Source organism: Phaenicophaeus curvirostris, chromosome 14 (genome assembly GCF_032191515.1).
Source record: "Phaenicophaeus curvirostris isolate KB17595 chromosome 14, BPBGC_Pcur_1.0, whole genome shotgun sequence".
In the NCBI taxonomy this organism is placed as follows: domain Eukaryota; kingdom Metazoa; phylum Chordata; class Aves; order Cuculiformes; family Cuculidae; genus Phaenicophaeus; species Phaenicophaeus curvirostris.
In genome coordinates, this window is record NC_091405.1 from 8,604,618 (window position 1) to 8,619,699 (window position 15,082).

Sequence of the window (15,082 nt, forward strand, 5' to 3'; positions counted from 1 at the left end):
ATGGAGAGAAGATGGCATGTTCCCAGCCCTGCGCCGGGGACGCGGGGGGCCGGCGGGGGCCGGGGGGCAGGGACACCCTCCCAGGAGCCAGGGACTCGGGGTGCTGCCCCATCAGGGATGCCAACCCCATGGCTGGTGCGTGTGTGACACCATGTGAAGGGTGCCAGGACACAGGGTGGCACGGGGAAGGGGCCGGGGCATGTGGTGATAGCCCTGCCATCCCTTCCAGAGTGTCCAGAGAAGAGCAACGAAGCTGGTGAGGGGGCTGGAGAACAGGCCTTATGAGGAGCAGCTGAGAGAGCTGGGGGTGTTTAGCCTGGAGAAGAGGAGGCTGAGGGGAGACCTCATTGCTCTCTCCAACTACCTGAAAGGAGGTTGTGGAGAGGAGGGAGCTGGGCTCTTCTCCCAAGTGACAGGGGACAGGACGAGAGGGAATGGCCTCAAGCTCCGCCAGGGGACGTTTAGGCTGGACATTAGGAAAAAATTCTTCACAGAAAGGGTCATTGGGCACTGGAACAGCTGCCCAGGGAGGTGGTTGAGTCACCTTCCCTGGAGGTGTTTAAGGGACGGGTGGATGAGGTGCTGAGGGACGTGGTTTAGTGATTGATAGGAATGGTTGGACTCGATGATCCGATGGGTCTTTTCCAACCTGGTGATTCTGTGATTGTATGATTCTATGATTCTCTTCCTGCCACGCAGGGACCTATGTGCTTTGTTGGGCAGGCAGCCAGCGAGCACTGGGAATGCCAGACACTCCTGGGCTTATGCTGTGGGGCAGGCGTGGGGTGGCACATCACCTGGTCCCCAGTTCTCAATTGTCTCTGTGGCCTCACCAAGGCATCCTGCGGCCCCTGCACTCCAACCTTGCCTTGATCCAAGGGCAGGTGCGTAGGAGGTGCCAGCCTGCACCCCCAAAGGGCAGCAGGGGGGCATCCTGCTCCGACTCGGGGCTCAGCTCCCCACCCTGGTGAGGCAACTGTTGGTGTGATCCGAAGCTACTGCCAGGCTCCAAACTTGACCTGCCTTTCCACATGGATTTGCCTGATGAGAAAATCAGCTGGGGATTTGCGAGAGGGAGGCCCCTGCCTCACTGGTGGTGTGGTGTCCTCAGCCACTGTGGGGACGGTGGCACCCGCAGAGGTGAGTGGCACCCATGCTGCACTGATGATGGGATGCTGGAGGGACGGGAGGATGCGTTGTGGTCCCACATCCGTATCCTGGGGATGCTTGTGCCTGGCCAGCTCTCCACCACAGCGTGCCTCAGTTTCCCCAGCTGGCAGCTCTCCCATGGAGCAGCCCAGCAACACCTGGACAGACGGACGCCACCTGTGTCGGGGCAAGGCAGGTGAGCGACGCTGCTCAGGCCCCAGCCGGGGTGGAGGCGCCGATTTTATCACCGGGCAGGAGTGGCAAAACTGGTTTGGAGCCCAGCTGGGGCAGCGGCACAGCTCGCATTAGCAAGCCAGCCCTGGGGTGGGGGGGAATGCAAGCTCCCTGTGAGCTTCTCAGGGAGCTGCTGGCTTGGAGCTGCCCTGTGCTCGCCCGGAAAATCCCAGCAGGATCATGAGTTTGCTGGGAGGTGTTTGGGAATCAGCTGAGCATCACACGGGTGATGCTCCACCGCCAGCCCCTGTGCCCCTGTAAGCACGCGAGAGCGTGATAATCCCTGCCGGCTGGTTAGCAAGGAGCTTCCAGCCTTAGCTTGGGGCTTTGGGAGGGGGGGTTATACTGGGCTTGTTGGCTGAGGAGAAGGTGGGGGGCACAGTGTGTGCCCAGGGTTGCAGGGCTGTGCTGAGGGGATGCCAGGCAGTGCCTGAAGGGTGCTGGGCTGTGTCTGGGGGATGTGGGGCTGTACTCGGGGGTGTGGGGCAGTTTCCAGGGAGTGCGGGGCTGTGCCTTGGGGTATGGAACAGTTTCCAGGGGGTGCAGGGCTGTGTCTGGGGGATGCCGGGCTATGCCAAAGGAGATGCCAGAAAGCGTCCAGGGGATGTAGGGCTGTGCTCAGGGGATGTAGGGCTGTGCCCAGGAGATGTAGCGCTGTGCCCAGGGCACGTGGAACTGATCCCTAGGGGTGCAGGGTAGGGCCTGGGTGTTGCCAGGCTGTGCCCAGGGTGCTGCAGTCCCCTGGGATGCTACATGGATGCGTGGCACTGCAGGCAGAGCCTAGTGCCCTGCTCTCTAGGGGGGGCACCTAGGCAGTGAGTGGGAAGTCTGGGTGCGGGTGCGAAGCCTGAGGGTGCCCGAGCCAGGGCATCGCGGCGGGTTGGCTTCCCAGCTGTTCTGGTAATGAATTTACATGAGCCGAGCGTGTCGACAAGGCGGCAGTCAATGGCTGAGAGCACCGGAGTTAATAAATGCTTGTATAATGAGGGCAGAGGGGAGCGCGCGCCGCCGCGCCGGCCGCCTCTCCTGGGTCCGGGGGGCAAAGATTAATCAACGCTGAGTGGCACTCGCAGCCCCCCCGTCCCAGCTCCTGCGGCGCCTCCTGCTCTGCCCGTCGACCCTCTGCTGCGGGTTGCTCCGGGGTGTCCGGCACGGTTGGAGCCTCCAGCTGCCTCCAGCCCTGCTGGGAGCTGGGGGGCTGCCCCTCAGCCCCCACTTCCCACACCTGCCTACCCACCCGTGAGCAGGGCTAATTTTAGGCTGGTGTTAATGAAGCTGCTCGTTTGAAAGTCTATTTTAAGGGCCCTGACATCAGCAGCTGCTGTTTTGGGAGGTGGAGAGCCCTGGAGCTGCTGGCCATGACAGCCAAGGGGGGCACGGGATGGGCACGGGGGGGCACTGCATCCTCCCAGTCAGCGGCGCCCGAACCCCCACGCTTAGGGGCCGCTGTGCCCTGTAGCGTCTCTGTGCTTTGGGATGCAACGAAGGGGACACGGGAGTGCCACGCTGAGGATTTGAGAGCGCAGTGGTAGGGATTTGGGGGTGCTGTGGTGGGGGCTTGGGGGTGCAATGTCAGGAACCTAGGGATGCAATATAGGGCAGCGGTGGGGGTTTGGGGGTGCGATGATGGCAGGTAAGCGTGCGGCAGTGGTTCTTAGGGTTTTGGCAGCACCATGTGAGTCAGGGGGCTTCTCCCCTCCCCATCACCTCCATTAGGATGCTGAAGTACCCTTGTGCCCCTGAAACACCCTCTCCTTCCCCATGGGGCTCTGCCAGGCCTCCCCTCTGCCGTTATCTGGGAGTGGCCTACCCTGTGGGATTGGTGGAGCCATGGGACGCTGGCAGCAGCTGCTGGCTCTTGTGTCACCTTGTTTTCCATGGGTGAGCAGCCCAGGCACGCTCGCTTTGTTAAATAAGCTGCAGTCCTGTAAGCATGTGGGGCTCGCACCTGCCTGCTCGCTTCTCCCCCACGGCGTGAACTCAGGGTATATTCTTGGGATGCGGACGTGAGCCAGAGAGAAGGTTTTGCTTGTCCTGGGGGGATTTGGGGATCCGCTGTCCCCACTCCCATCCATCCCCGTGTCCCTGTCTAATGCGGATTGCTCTTGTTCACAGGCATGAGCCATGAGCCAAAGTCACCGTCCCTAGGAATGCTCTCCACCGCCACCCGCACCACTGCCACCGTCAGCCCCCTCACCCCCTCGCCGCTTAACGGCTCCATCGTCCCCAATGGCAGCCCGGCAGCCAGCAGCACTTTGTCCGTCCAGGCAGCACCTTCCTCCAGCTTCGCCGCCGCTCTCCGCAAGCTCGCCAAACAAGCCGAGGAGCCCAGAGGTAGGGGACAGCGATGGGGACGGGGACAGGGACTGTGGGATGCTGAGCATCAGTGCCGTTCCTCGCCGCCGCCACCCGGGAGCCAGTGGATTGCGTTTTCTCGCCATTTCCTGAGCTAATGTCTTTCCCCGGCGTCATGTCTCGAGGGGGCAGTTTAGAAATTCAATTCAGCTGGAGTAATCCAAATGCCGTATCACTTGCTGTACCCTGCGAGAAAGCCTGGGAGAGCACAGCGTGGGGGGACCTGTCCCTCCAGCCGTGCTCCTTCCCACCACGCTTCACTGAAATGCTATATTTTCCTGGAGGCTTTTCAAATCCGTTCATTCCTCAGCTGAACTGCCCAGCACAACAGCAAATTTGGTCTCCCCTGTGATGTCCCTGTGCCTCATCACACTGTGATAGCCTGGCCACCACATCATCATGCCCCCCTCTCTGTTTGAGTGTGGGAGTGCAGCTTACTATGGAGGTTGTGAGCTGCTCCTGTGGTGATGGAGTTCCCCAAAGTCCCTGCTCCCGCAGGGAGCATGTCCTGCAGAAACTGCTGGGGCTGTCCCACATGTGCAGGAGGAGGCAGTGTGTCCCTGGGTTTTGAAGTGTTTCACCAGGAAACGACCGGCATCATTGCTTTTCAAAGGCATAGTATTTTTATTTATCTGGTATTTCCACCAGTGGGTGTTCCCTGTTGGGTCATTGCCCACCACCTGGGCTTTTTGATGCCTGGGTAGGACGACTGACCCTTTGGAAGGCATTTTTTGCAAGACCCTGTTTGGAAGAGCCTTTTGGCAAGACACTTTTTTCAACGTCTTTTTGGAAGACCCTCTTTGCAGGGCCCCTTCTGCAAAGCTCTTTTTGGAGGACCCTTTCTACAAGACCCTTTTGCAAGCTCCATCTGCAAGATGCTCTTCGCAGTTCCCCCACCAGCTGCAAAATGCCCCAGCACAGTCATAACCCAAAGCCAGCAGCATTGGCTGCTTCCAAGGGAGCACATGGCGATGCCAGGTCCCTGCGACACCGAGGGGGGCTGGTCTTAGTGATACTTCAGTCTTGCTGGGATCTCCTGGCACTCCCCAGCTGCTTGCTCCAGAGCCTGTCAGCTTCCTTTGGTCGGGTCAGTTGGGTTTGATGGGGGTTATTTTGCCTTTTCTCCCTCCTGCACCTCATGGCTTGACGTCAGCGGGTTTTGGAATTGATTTCTGGCTCTGGAGAGAAGAAGCCACGTTGGATGGATTTCCCCTTAATTACCACATAGTTTGTTTACAAAAACCCTCCTCCTCACCTATCTGGCTGCCCAAAGTGGCTCATCCCACAGGTTTTCTGTAGGGCTGGGTTTGGGTGCATGTGGGGAAGGGAGTTTCTTTCCTCACTGGGGTTTTTAGCTGCAGGAGATGAATTACTTTGCCCCTAAATCCTCACCCCATTTCCCTTCCCACAATGGGAGATGCTCTGCTGTGGCGTTGGGTGATGCTGACCAGGTCCACTCAGGACTGGCAGCCTTTTTTTCCAGCTTTATGGACCGGTGATGTGTTCACTGCGACGGGTGCCTGTGGCTGTACCGCAGCTGGGGTGTTGGGAGGGATGTCCCGCTCCCTCACAGCATCCTTGGCTACGGGGATTCATCCCAACCAACCCCATCCCAGCAAAACCCAAGAAGCCACCAAAGCCATTGCCTGGCAGGGGGGCTCCTGCATCCCATCCTACCCTGGGCTCTGTGCAGGGTGGGTTTTATTCCCCCCTCCCCTTTCTTTCTTCCCCAGCGCCCCCTCCTTCAGGGTCTCAGCTGTTAATTACATTTGCCTGTCAGCCTGGGCTGCTAATCTGCTATCGCCGAGCGGAAAGCGGGAGGTCAGAAAACAAAGGTGACACCATCACACTGTGCCTCTTGTCATCTCCAATCCAGATTAGTTTCATTGACTAACTCCTGGCTGAATACCACCAGTTAATTATAACGATCACAAACCCTCCCGTTTAAAGCCACACAGCGAGAATTAAGGTTCTGAAGTAAGACTTTAGCTTCATTAATTGCTGGGCTCATTGTGATGGTATTGATTGTTAACGCTATCGCGTGGTGAGTAATGGCTTCCCAGCTCAGAGGGGATTAGGCTGCTAATTGTTGTTGGCCTTGCGCTGACAAGATAGACTTCAGTGGGTGTCAAATCCGTATCGGCGGCCTCCTTTGTCGCGGGCAGCCTTTCTCTTTCCCTGAGTCTTGCCGCTCTTGAAATGAAAGTGATTCGGAGCGACTTGGGAATAATTAATAAGGCAGGGCAGGCGGCAGTGGGCTGCTCCGCTTGGCCTCTGCTCCTACAAGCATCCTTCCCGCTGGCTGGGGATGCCTGTGCTTTTCTTGGCCCTGCTGTGTCCCAGCGTTCTCCTGGAGTTCCCCTGGTGCTCGGGGTGAGCATGGCGAGGAGCACGCAGGGTGTACAGAGCAGGATCATAGAATCACAGAATCACCAGGTTGGAAGAGACCCACCAGATCATCGAGTCCAACCATTCCTATCAAACACTAAGCCATGTCCCTCAGCGCCTCGTCCACCCATCCCTTAAACACCTCCAGGGAAGGTGATTCAACCCCCTCCCTGGGCAGCTGTTCCAGTGCCCAATGACCCTTTCTGTGAAAATTTTTTTCCTAATGTTCAGCCTAAACCTCCCCTGGCAGAGCTTGAGGGATGGAGATGGGTTGCAGGCTTGCAGGGCGAGGAGCTGCCTTGCACACTCAGGGGAGCCAGCTTGTGTGGTCACAGGGCAAGGAGCCAGCGTGCACGCTCGCGGGAGCTGACCTGCATGCTTGAAGGGCAAGGAGACACCTTGTACACACCGGGGAGGTGGCTTGCGTGCTTGCGGGGCAAGGAGCTGGCCTTTGCGCTCAGGGGAGCCAAATGGAGGGCTTGCAGGGCGATGAACTGACTTGTACGTGCCAGGGAGGCAGCTTGCACGCTTGCAGGATGAGGGGCTGGTTGCACGCTCGGAGACAAGGCTAGGATGGGAAGCATCATCACCTCTGAGCCAGCATCCTGCAGTGACCTCGAGCCGCCCCTTGGTGGCCAGTAGCTGCTCCCTGCAGGGGTGTCAAAAACCTTCCCTTGGCCAAGAGTCTGGTGGGAGTAAGGTTTTGGGGAGTAGGAGCCCCCCAAGCTTCCCAGCTGGGTTTTAGGAGAAGGCAGTGTGCTGCAGAGCAGATGCTGGGTGCCACGTGCCCTAGTTAACGTTGAATTTGTATTTCTGCTCCAGCTCTGCTTTCCTACCCACATTGCAATCTCCGCTTTAATTCCATTTTTATTTTTCCCTTGGAAATATCACCAGCATTCCCAGGGTGGGTATCATTTAAAATACAGATGTATTATGCAAATAAAGCCTTGCCCAAGGGTTACGTGGAGTGATTCCTTCATCCCAGCATTTTCAAGTGCCCCGGCTTGTGCATGGCAACTTTTGCAGCCAGACTAAGAAGTCTGTGGCTTTGGCTTCAGAAGATGCGGCTCCTCAGGGCTGGCATCACATCAGTGTCACTGTGCCAAGGCGAGCAGCACAGGCAAGGCTTGCTGTGCCCACAAAGGGCTCTATGGGCCACGGAGGGCTGGCAGTTGCTTTTAGATGGGAGCAGGAGGGTGCCCATCTCAGTGTGTAGGGCAAAGCCTTTTAGAACCAGAGGGAACTGCCCTTGGGAAGCTCCCTGGAGCCCCCAGGATGGGAGAAGGGGGGTCTGAAGTGATGCTGACTGCCCTGTGTGCATCCCCATCCCTAGTCCCTGCAGTAGGTCATCCCACCAGGGCTGGCTTCACCTTGTTTGGAGGGTTCTTTCGGGTGGTTAATGGCTGCCTTTTCCCCACTTATTTTGACTTTTAATTTAATTGCAGGGTCCTCGATTAGCAGTGAGTCATCCCCGGTCTCCTCACCGGCCACCAACCACAGCTCCCCTGCCAGCACACCCAAGCGTGGCCCCATGGGCCCCATCATCGTGCCGCCGGGGGGACACAGCGTGCCCAGCACGCCGCCCGTCGTCACCATCGCCCCCACGAAGACGGTCAACGGGGTCTGGAGGAGCGAGGGCAGACAGGTACGGCTGTGTTTGGGGGTGCCCGGGTCCCCCAAAGGATGGAGGGGGCTGGGGATGGTACTGTTTGTGCCATCCATGCTCCAAGGGGCCAGGAGCTGTGCTCCCATGCTGCTCCCAAGGGAGCACAAGGCTGCACCCCATTTTGTCCCTTCTCCTCTGTGCCGTGTCCCTGTGCTGCCATCGTCCCCAGGCTGCCATCCAGAGGGGAATGTGAGGAAGAAGTGGGGAGGGGGGGGTGGCTAATTAAGAAGCATCGTTAGTGGTTCCTCTCTCCTCCTCATGCTACAAGCAGATTCCCGGGGGGATTATGCCACTTGGAAAGACTAATTAAACCACAAAGCGGAGAGGCAATGATGAGAAATGCCAAGGGCAGGGGGAGGAAAATAAATTGAACCGCGATCCCCAGACACTGGGGGGGGGTGTGGGGGGTGTCCGGGTGCTCCCCACCACCATGTCCATCCCTGTGTCACCTCCTCCCCAGTGACCCCCACAGCACGGAGGTTAACCGAGCGTGGGTTATTGTCTGGCAGAGCTGTGCTCACAGCGTGACGCCCCGAGACGGGGAGGTAATTAGAGCAGAGCCTGGCACACACAATAAGCCTTAATGCAGGCAGCAGAGCCAGCGGGGCTTGGGGGGAGATGCACGGGTGCCCTTTGTACTGGCCACGGTGACCTTGAGACCATCCCTGACAGCCAGGGAGCTGCGACCTGCTCCGGAGGGGCTGGGAAAGGATGGGGTTGGGATGCACGGCGGGGGCACTGCCTGGGACTGCCTCTCCTCCTCCTGCTGCTGTATGGAGAAAATGTAATGAAAAATAATCATTTTTAAACCCAGCCTTGCCTTGCTGGAGGTCACCCCCGTAATTAGCAGACCCTGTAGGGTCCCTGTCCCTTGTCACCCCATTGGATCCCCCTTGGACCCTCCCCAGCTGGGGCAGGTGCAAGGAGGGAGCAAGCTTCATCCCAGCACAGGGAAAGGGGAGTCGATGGAAGATGGGAAAGGCCCCACAGCCGGGCAGCGGCACTTATGCCAGCCTGTCCATAGGGATGCAGGGATGCCAGGCTGGCCCCTGTTTTATGGCCATTATCAAAGGCCTGCTGGATTTCTGCTGGCTGAGTCTGTATCCTCCTTGGATGATTAATAACTCTGGAGAACAAAGCAGCCCACAAATCTCCAAGCAGATAATGTGTCCTGCCAGCAGCACTGCCTCCGTTCCAGCACCCCCCCTCCTGCCGGTGCCCCTGGTGTAACCCCCCTTGGACCTTCACAGCCCTCCAGTCTGCCCTTTGACAGCAGGAGGATGCTCCGGCAGATGCATCCTCTCCCGGGTACTGCTGTTAGCTGCACCTGTGGGTACCTGCAGGCTCACTGGGGACCTACCAAGTGTTATGGAGTGAGGAGAAAGCAGGGACCTCCCGCACCATCCCTCATGAGGTCCCCGCAATCCCCTAATGCCTGATGTTTCTGCCTCTTTGCCTTCCAGCAAGAAGCAGGGTCACGAGGCAGCAGCAGCAGCGGTGGCCGTGAGCGCCTCATCTCAGAGCCCCCCCTCACGCAGGAGAAAGCGGGGGCTCCTGCTGTCCCCTCCCACCTCCTGGGGACACCCTACTCCTTCGGGCTGCCCCCCAGCTCCGTGGTCCAGGACTCCCGCTTCCCACCTCTCAAGTGAGTCTGTCAGTGATGGTTGCGGGGGTTGCAGGATGCGGATGTCCCCTGCGAAGCCTTGTCCCGGGGCATGTTGAGGGGGTGACATCTCTCCACGGAGACAGGGTGGGATGGTGACCATCTATCTCCATGCTGCCCCCCCAGCCTGCAGCGGCCAGTCCACCACGTGGTGCCTCCCAGTGCCGTCACCGAGGATTATCTACGGAGCTTCCGTCCCTACCACACCGCTGAGGACCTCCGCATGTCCTCCCTGCCGCCCCTCGGCCTGGATCCAGCCACCGCCGCTGCTTACTACCACCCTAGCTACCTGACACATCACCCCTTCCCGCACCCAGCCTTCAGGTGGGCATCGCTGAGCTCGGCCCTGGGCTCCTCAGGGGATCCTGGTGGCCAGAGAACCAGCTCTGGGGGCTGGGGAGGTGGGAGCCTGATCTGAGGAGGACTGTTGGGCTGCACTGAGGGCATTTTGGGGCTCTCCAAACCCCCTCTCCCAGCAGAAGGCAGCCCCCAGCCAGGCTAGGATTGCTCCAGGGGTGGGAATTGGTGGTTTCTTTCCCCCTCGGAGTGGCGCATCTCACTGAGCATCCGTGTCTCTGCAGGATGGACGAGTCGTACTGCCTGTCGGCGCTGCGGTCCCCCTTCTACCCGCTGCCGGCGCCGGGCTCGCTGCCCCCCCTGCACCCCTCAGCCATGCACCTGCACCTCTCAGGGGTACGGTACCCGCCGGAGCTCTCGCACTCCTCCCTCTCTGCCCTGCAGTCCGAGCGCATCTCCAGCCTTGCCGCCGAGAGGTACGGGGGTGATGACCCAGGCCGACACAGAGAGGGCTCCCCAAACGATGCTAAAAGGCATCTGGGATTATTTGGTGTTGATTTTTTTTTTTTGGCTTCTCTTTGTAGGCTGCAAATGGATGAGGAGCTGCGGCAGAGGGAACGGGAGCGCGAGCGAGAGCGGGAGAAGGAGCGGGAGCGAGAAGCCGACCGGGAGAGGGAGAAGGAGCGTGAACGGGAGCGGGAACGCGAGAAGGAGCTGGAGCGAGAACGGGAGAAGGAGCGGGAACGAGAGCTGGAGAGGCAACGCGAGCGTGCCAGGGAGAAGGAGCTGAGCATGGTGAAAGCCATGGAGGGGCCCTTCCTCCCTGTGGCTGAGCTGCACGGGCTGCGGGGGCACCCGGCCGAGGAGCGGGGCAAGCCAGTGGAGCCACTGGCGCCCAGCAGACCAGGTAAGAACCCCATGGGTGACACTGGGGGGGCTGCCGCCTTCAGCACAGCTTGCCACTGTTCCCTTTCCCCTCCAGATGGGAAAGTTGAGGGGGTCGGTTGCCCTGGGAGGTGGCTTGGGACAGAGCTGGGCTCTCCCGGCTGCCAGCTCACTTTGCCAAAAGCCCAGCTGCCGCAGCTCTTGGAGGAGCAGCACGGTGCCTGTGCCATCTGACTGGGTGCAGGGCGGCACCGTGCCCGGTGCCATGGCAAGCCTGGCAGCTGGGCTGGCAGCAAGCAGTCAGCTCCCCATGCTGCGCACGCAGGGGAGCGTTGGGTTCTGGCTGACAGTTGCCCTGCACCTCCAGGTGCCTCCCACCCACAGGGATGCTCGGGGGTGCCCTGCACACCCCATTATACCTGAGAGCCAACAGATGGACACGGGAAGCCGCTGCTTTTCCATGTCCTGAGTCTCTTGCACCCCTTTTCTACCTCAGAGAAACTCAAGGACTCGGTGCTGCCGACGCCAAAGCCCATCCAGCACACGCTGCACCAGCCGCCGGCCTCCCACCACCCCGTGCCCAGCCTCATCCCCAACCACAACGTGTTCCCACTGCCGGGGAGCAGCGCGGCCACGGCACTTCTCATCCACCGCACCAACGAGGAGGAGAAGTGGCTGGCCCGGCAGCGCCGGCTGCGCCAGGAGAAGGAAGATCGGCAATCCCAGGTCTCAGAGTTTCGGCAACAAGTGCTCGAGCAGCACCTCGACATGGGCCGTGCCCCAAGCCAGCCTGAGCCCGAGCATCGGCCCGAGCACCCCAGGTAGGAGTGATGCCAGGAAGGGATGATTCCTCCTAAAACCTACTTGTGGTTTTCCGTGTTGCAGCCATCCCTGTTATAATATTAATAGGATTTTTTCGCCTGCTACCCAGTTTGCACCCTCTATTAGCTGGCCCGAGCCCCTGTTAGGTAGCCAGCATCCCATAGCCGTGCCCCTCCTTGCACATCCCTGCGAGCAGAAGCTGCTGCGCTCGGCCGGTGCCAGCAGGTCCCCATCACGCGGTGCCAGCCAGGCCGGCTGCGCTGGCAGTGCCGGGTGGTGCTGGTGCCTGACATCTGCGCGGCGGCAGGCGACGAGCCCAGGAGGTGGCTGGGGGCCAGCGGCGAGCGGCCAGGTGCTGCCCAGGCACCCGGCACTGCTAATTGCAGCTTCCCGCAGTGCAACGGGCCCAGGCAGTGGCACGCTTCGTTCTGGGGGGGGCACCCACCCCACCACCCCAAACCCAGGTGGTTTGGCAGGGGGAGAAGAGGAGCATGCGTGAGCCCCCTGATTGACAGGGGCTTGCTTACCCCCACTGCTGAGTGCTTAAGCAGTGCAGGCTCATCCAGCCGGCTCTGCCGCCAGCTCCCTTTGTTATTTTTGGGTATCCAGAGGATTAGTGCGGCTCATCGAGGATAATAAGGAACAGATCACCAGGCGGCACAAAGGCGAGTGCCTGCCGCAGGCTCCCTTCACTGTCTGCTTCTCCTGCCCCAAATCGAGGAGGAGAGAGGAAAGTCATCCCAAACCACCCGCAGCTGGTGGGACCCATCCTCATCTTCATCCACATCCCCATCCCTGTTCTCCTCTCCATCACTGTCCTGGCGCTGCCTGCATCCAGCTGGGAGGGGCTGATCCCTGGGAGGGCAGGTGATTCCCACCAGCGGTGATGCCCAGGTGGCACATGGTGGCGCTGAGCTGCACTCACTGCTCCATGTGCAGAGGTCTGGGGCACTGGAGCGGAAAAGCGTTAAATGCACAGCTTGGGCGCATGAAATATTTATCCTGCTAACGGGCTGGCTCCATCCCTGGCTGCCAGAGGAAGGTTGCATCGGGGTGCTGCCCTTGCTGTGGGGAGAGCAGGGCTGTGCCAGGCCTGGTGCCCCCCTTGGCCCTATAGTGGGTCAAGCGTGGGATCTGCCACCTGATATCCCAGGGATGCAGGCTCATCTCTGCTCAACCCACCCAGGAGCAGACTTAACTCTGATCTCTGTCTCTCGGGGTGATGGCACAGGAGGGGATGAACGTGGCAGCCCCACGTGCACAAACACTGCTGCGTGGCTCTAACTGGTGCATTTCTCCCCAAAAACCAGCCTCGCACCAGGGTGCAGCCGGCTCTCCAGCAGCAGTGCCAGCCTCTCCTTACGAGGAGTGGCTGAGAGAGCTGGGGTTATTTAGCCTGGAGGAGGCTGAGGGGAGACCTTATTGCTCTCTACAACTACCTGAATGGAGGTTGTGGAGAGGAGGGAGCTGGGCTCTTCTCCCAAGTGACAGGGGACAGGACGAGAGGGAATGGCCTCAAGCTCTGCCAGGGGAGGTTCAGGCTGGACATCAGGAAAATTTTTTTCACAGAAATGGTCATTGGGCACTGTCAGAGGCTGCCCAGGGAGGGGGTTGATTCACCTTCCCTGGAGGTGTTTAAGGGACGGGTGGATGATGTGCTGAGGGACATGGTTTAGTGATTGATGGGAATGGTTGGACTCGATGACCCGATGGGTCTTTTCCAACCTGGTGATTCTATGATTCTATGATTCTCACCTCTCTGGTCCTCTCTCCTCCCCGCAGGTCAGGATCGAGCCGCCACGAACCGAGTGGCCGGGAGCTGGGTCAGCACTTCGGTGGGCCCCCACCACTCATCTCCCCCAAGCCCCAGCACCACCCCGTCACCACGTCCCTCTGGAACCCCGTCTCACTGATGGAGAGCCCTCCCGACCCTCCCCGGCGCCTCCCCGAGCCCCACGCCCTCCACAGCCACCCGGCCCCCTTCGAGCCCAGCCGACAGGGCATCCCGCTCGTGAAGGTGGAGAGGGTCTTCTGCCCTGAGAAGCCAGAGGAGGGGACGAGGAAGAGGGATGCTCTGGAGAAATACCCCCCAGGACGGGAGCCTGGCACCCTGGAACACGGGGGCTTCACCCACGCCCCCTTCCTTGCTGAGCTGGAGAAATCCACACAGAGCATCCTGAGCCAGCAAAGACCCCCAGCCACCCCCTTTGCTGAGGCCACCAAGCCCAGCTCGCCCTACCGGCCCCCCCCGCCCCGCGCCCAGGATCCCATGTACATCTACGATGAGTTCGTGCAGCAGCACCGCAGGCTGGTCAGCAAACTGGACCTGGAGGAGCGCCGGCGGCGGGAAGCTCGTGAGAAAGGTGAGGTGCTGGTTTTGCATCGCGCTGGGAATGCCCCCACATGCACCAGGACCTGGGGGGTGTTGCCAACCAGTGGGTCCCCCAGGGATGCCAGGAGCTGGAGATGCAAATGCTCCTGCAAGCTGAGCGGCTCGGTAAATCCTCCGCTCTAGACATGCCCAATTAATAAATGATGAACTGAGGCTAATAAGTGGGCTTTAAATATTAATGGAACTGTGCGAGCGGGGATAGGAACAGCGGCGAGGAGGAGACGGAGCACTTGAGGGGGCAGGTGTTGCTGTTCCCCCTCCAGCAGGGCTGGGAGGGCTCAGCCACAGTCTTCCCCTGGCTGTGCCCCATTGGGTTAATGTTGAGCCCCTGCCACCTGTCCCAAAGCCACGAGTGGGGACGCAGGGGTGGGCAATGTCCTCCAGGAGGAGAGGGCACAGGGCTCTGTTGAGTTACACCCCCTATCCAGCTAGGACCCACACTGGACTCCCACTGCTCTCCCCCTCAGCACCCTGCTGCGCTCCTGTCCCCAGTGGGGTCCCAGCAGATTACATGGGGTCTCAGCAGGTCCTTAGGGTCTCTGTGGGGTCCCCGTGGTCTCCCCAGTCTCACACCAGCCTCTTCCCGTCCCCAGGTTACTACTATGACCTGGACGACTCGTGTGACGACAGCGATGAGGAGGAGGTGCGGGCCCATCTCCGCTGTGTGGCTGAGCAGCCCCCGCTGAAGCTGGACACGTCCTCCGAGGTACAGCTGGCATTCGCCATTCCCTGTTTCCCCTGCCCTGGGACAGCAGCCCCTCTTCGGGCACCAGCTCTCAGGGTTGCGGTGCAGCCACCGTCTCCAGCTGGCTGCAGAGGGCCAGGGATTAGGGATATGGATGGGGGTGAGGATGGGTTGGAGGTGGGAATGGGGATGATGAGAGTAAGGATGGGAATGGGGATAAGGATGGGGATCGGTCTGAGGCTGACCCTGCTCTACTCTCCCACTTGGTGCCCCAGAAGCTGGAGTTCCTGCAGCTCTTCGGCCTCACCACACAGCAGCAGAAGGAGGAATTGCTGAGCCAGAAACGGCGCAAACGCCGGCGGATGCTGCGGGAGAGGAGCCCCTCACCACCAACAGTGCAGAACAAACGCCGCACGCCTTCCCCGCGCCTCCCGCTCTCCACCCGCTACAGCCCCGATGAGATGAACAACAGCCCCAACTTCGAGGAGAAGAAGCGCTTCCTCACCATCTTCAACCTTACACACATCAGCGCTGAGAAGAGGAAAG

The 15,082-nt window shown here is 60.1% G+C and overlaps 2 protein-coding genes across 3 annotated transcripts in view; both read left to right on the forward strand.

The window, feature by feature from the left end:
• Positions 1-15,082, forward strand: part of GSE1 (Gse1 coiled-coil protein) — a 102,046-nt gene that overhangs the window by 83,996 nt on the left and 2,968 nt on the right. For both annotated transcript variants that reach the window (XM_069868580.1, XM_069868582.1), the window contains exons 3-12: positions 3,499-3,717; positions 7,572-7,771; positions 9,256-9,437; positions 9,582-9,779; positions 10,037-10,228; positions 10,337-10,659; positions 11,134-11,458; positions 13,242-13,822; positions 14,445-14,557; positions 14,812-15,082. In XM_069868580.1, coding sequence (XP_069724681.1) covers positions 3,499-3,717; positions 7,572-7,771; positions 9,256-9,437; positions 9,582-9,779; positions 10,037-10,228; positions 10,337-10,659; positions 11,134-11,458; positions 13,242-13,822; positions 14,445-14,557; positions 14,812-15,082 — 2,604 coding nt within the window. The remainder of the gene's footprint in view (positions 1-3,498; positions 3,718-7,571; positions 7,772-9,255; positions 9,438-9,581; positions 9,780-10,036; positions 10,229-10,336; positions 10,660-11,133; positions 11,459-13,241; positions 13,823-14,444; positions 14,558-14,811) is intronic.
• IRF8 (interferon regulatory factor 8) overlaps positions 784-15,082 on the forward strand; it is an 81,144-nt gene continuing 66,845 nt past the window's right edge. Inside the window, exon 1 of the mRNA XM_069868587.1 lies at positions 784-789. The gene's annotated coding sequence lies outside the window, so the exon portion shown is untranslated. The remainder of the gene's footprint in view (positions 790-15,082) is intronic.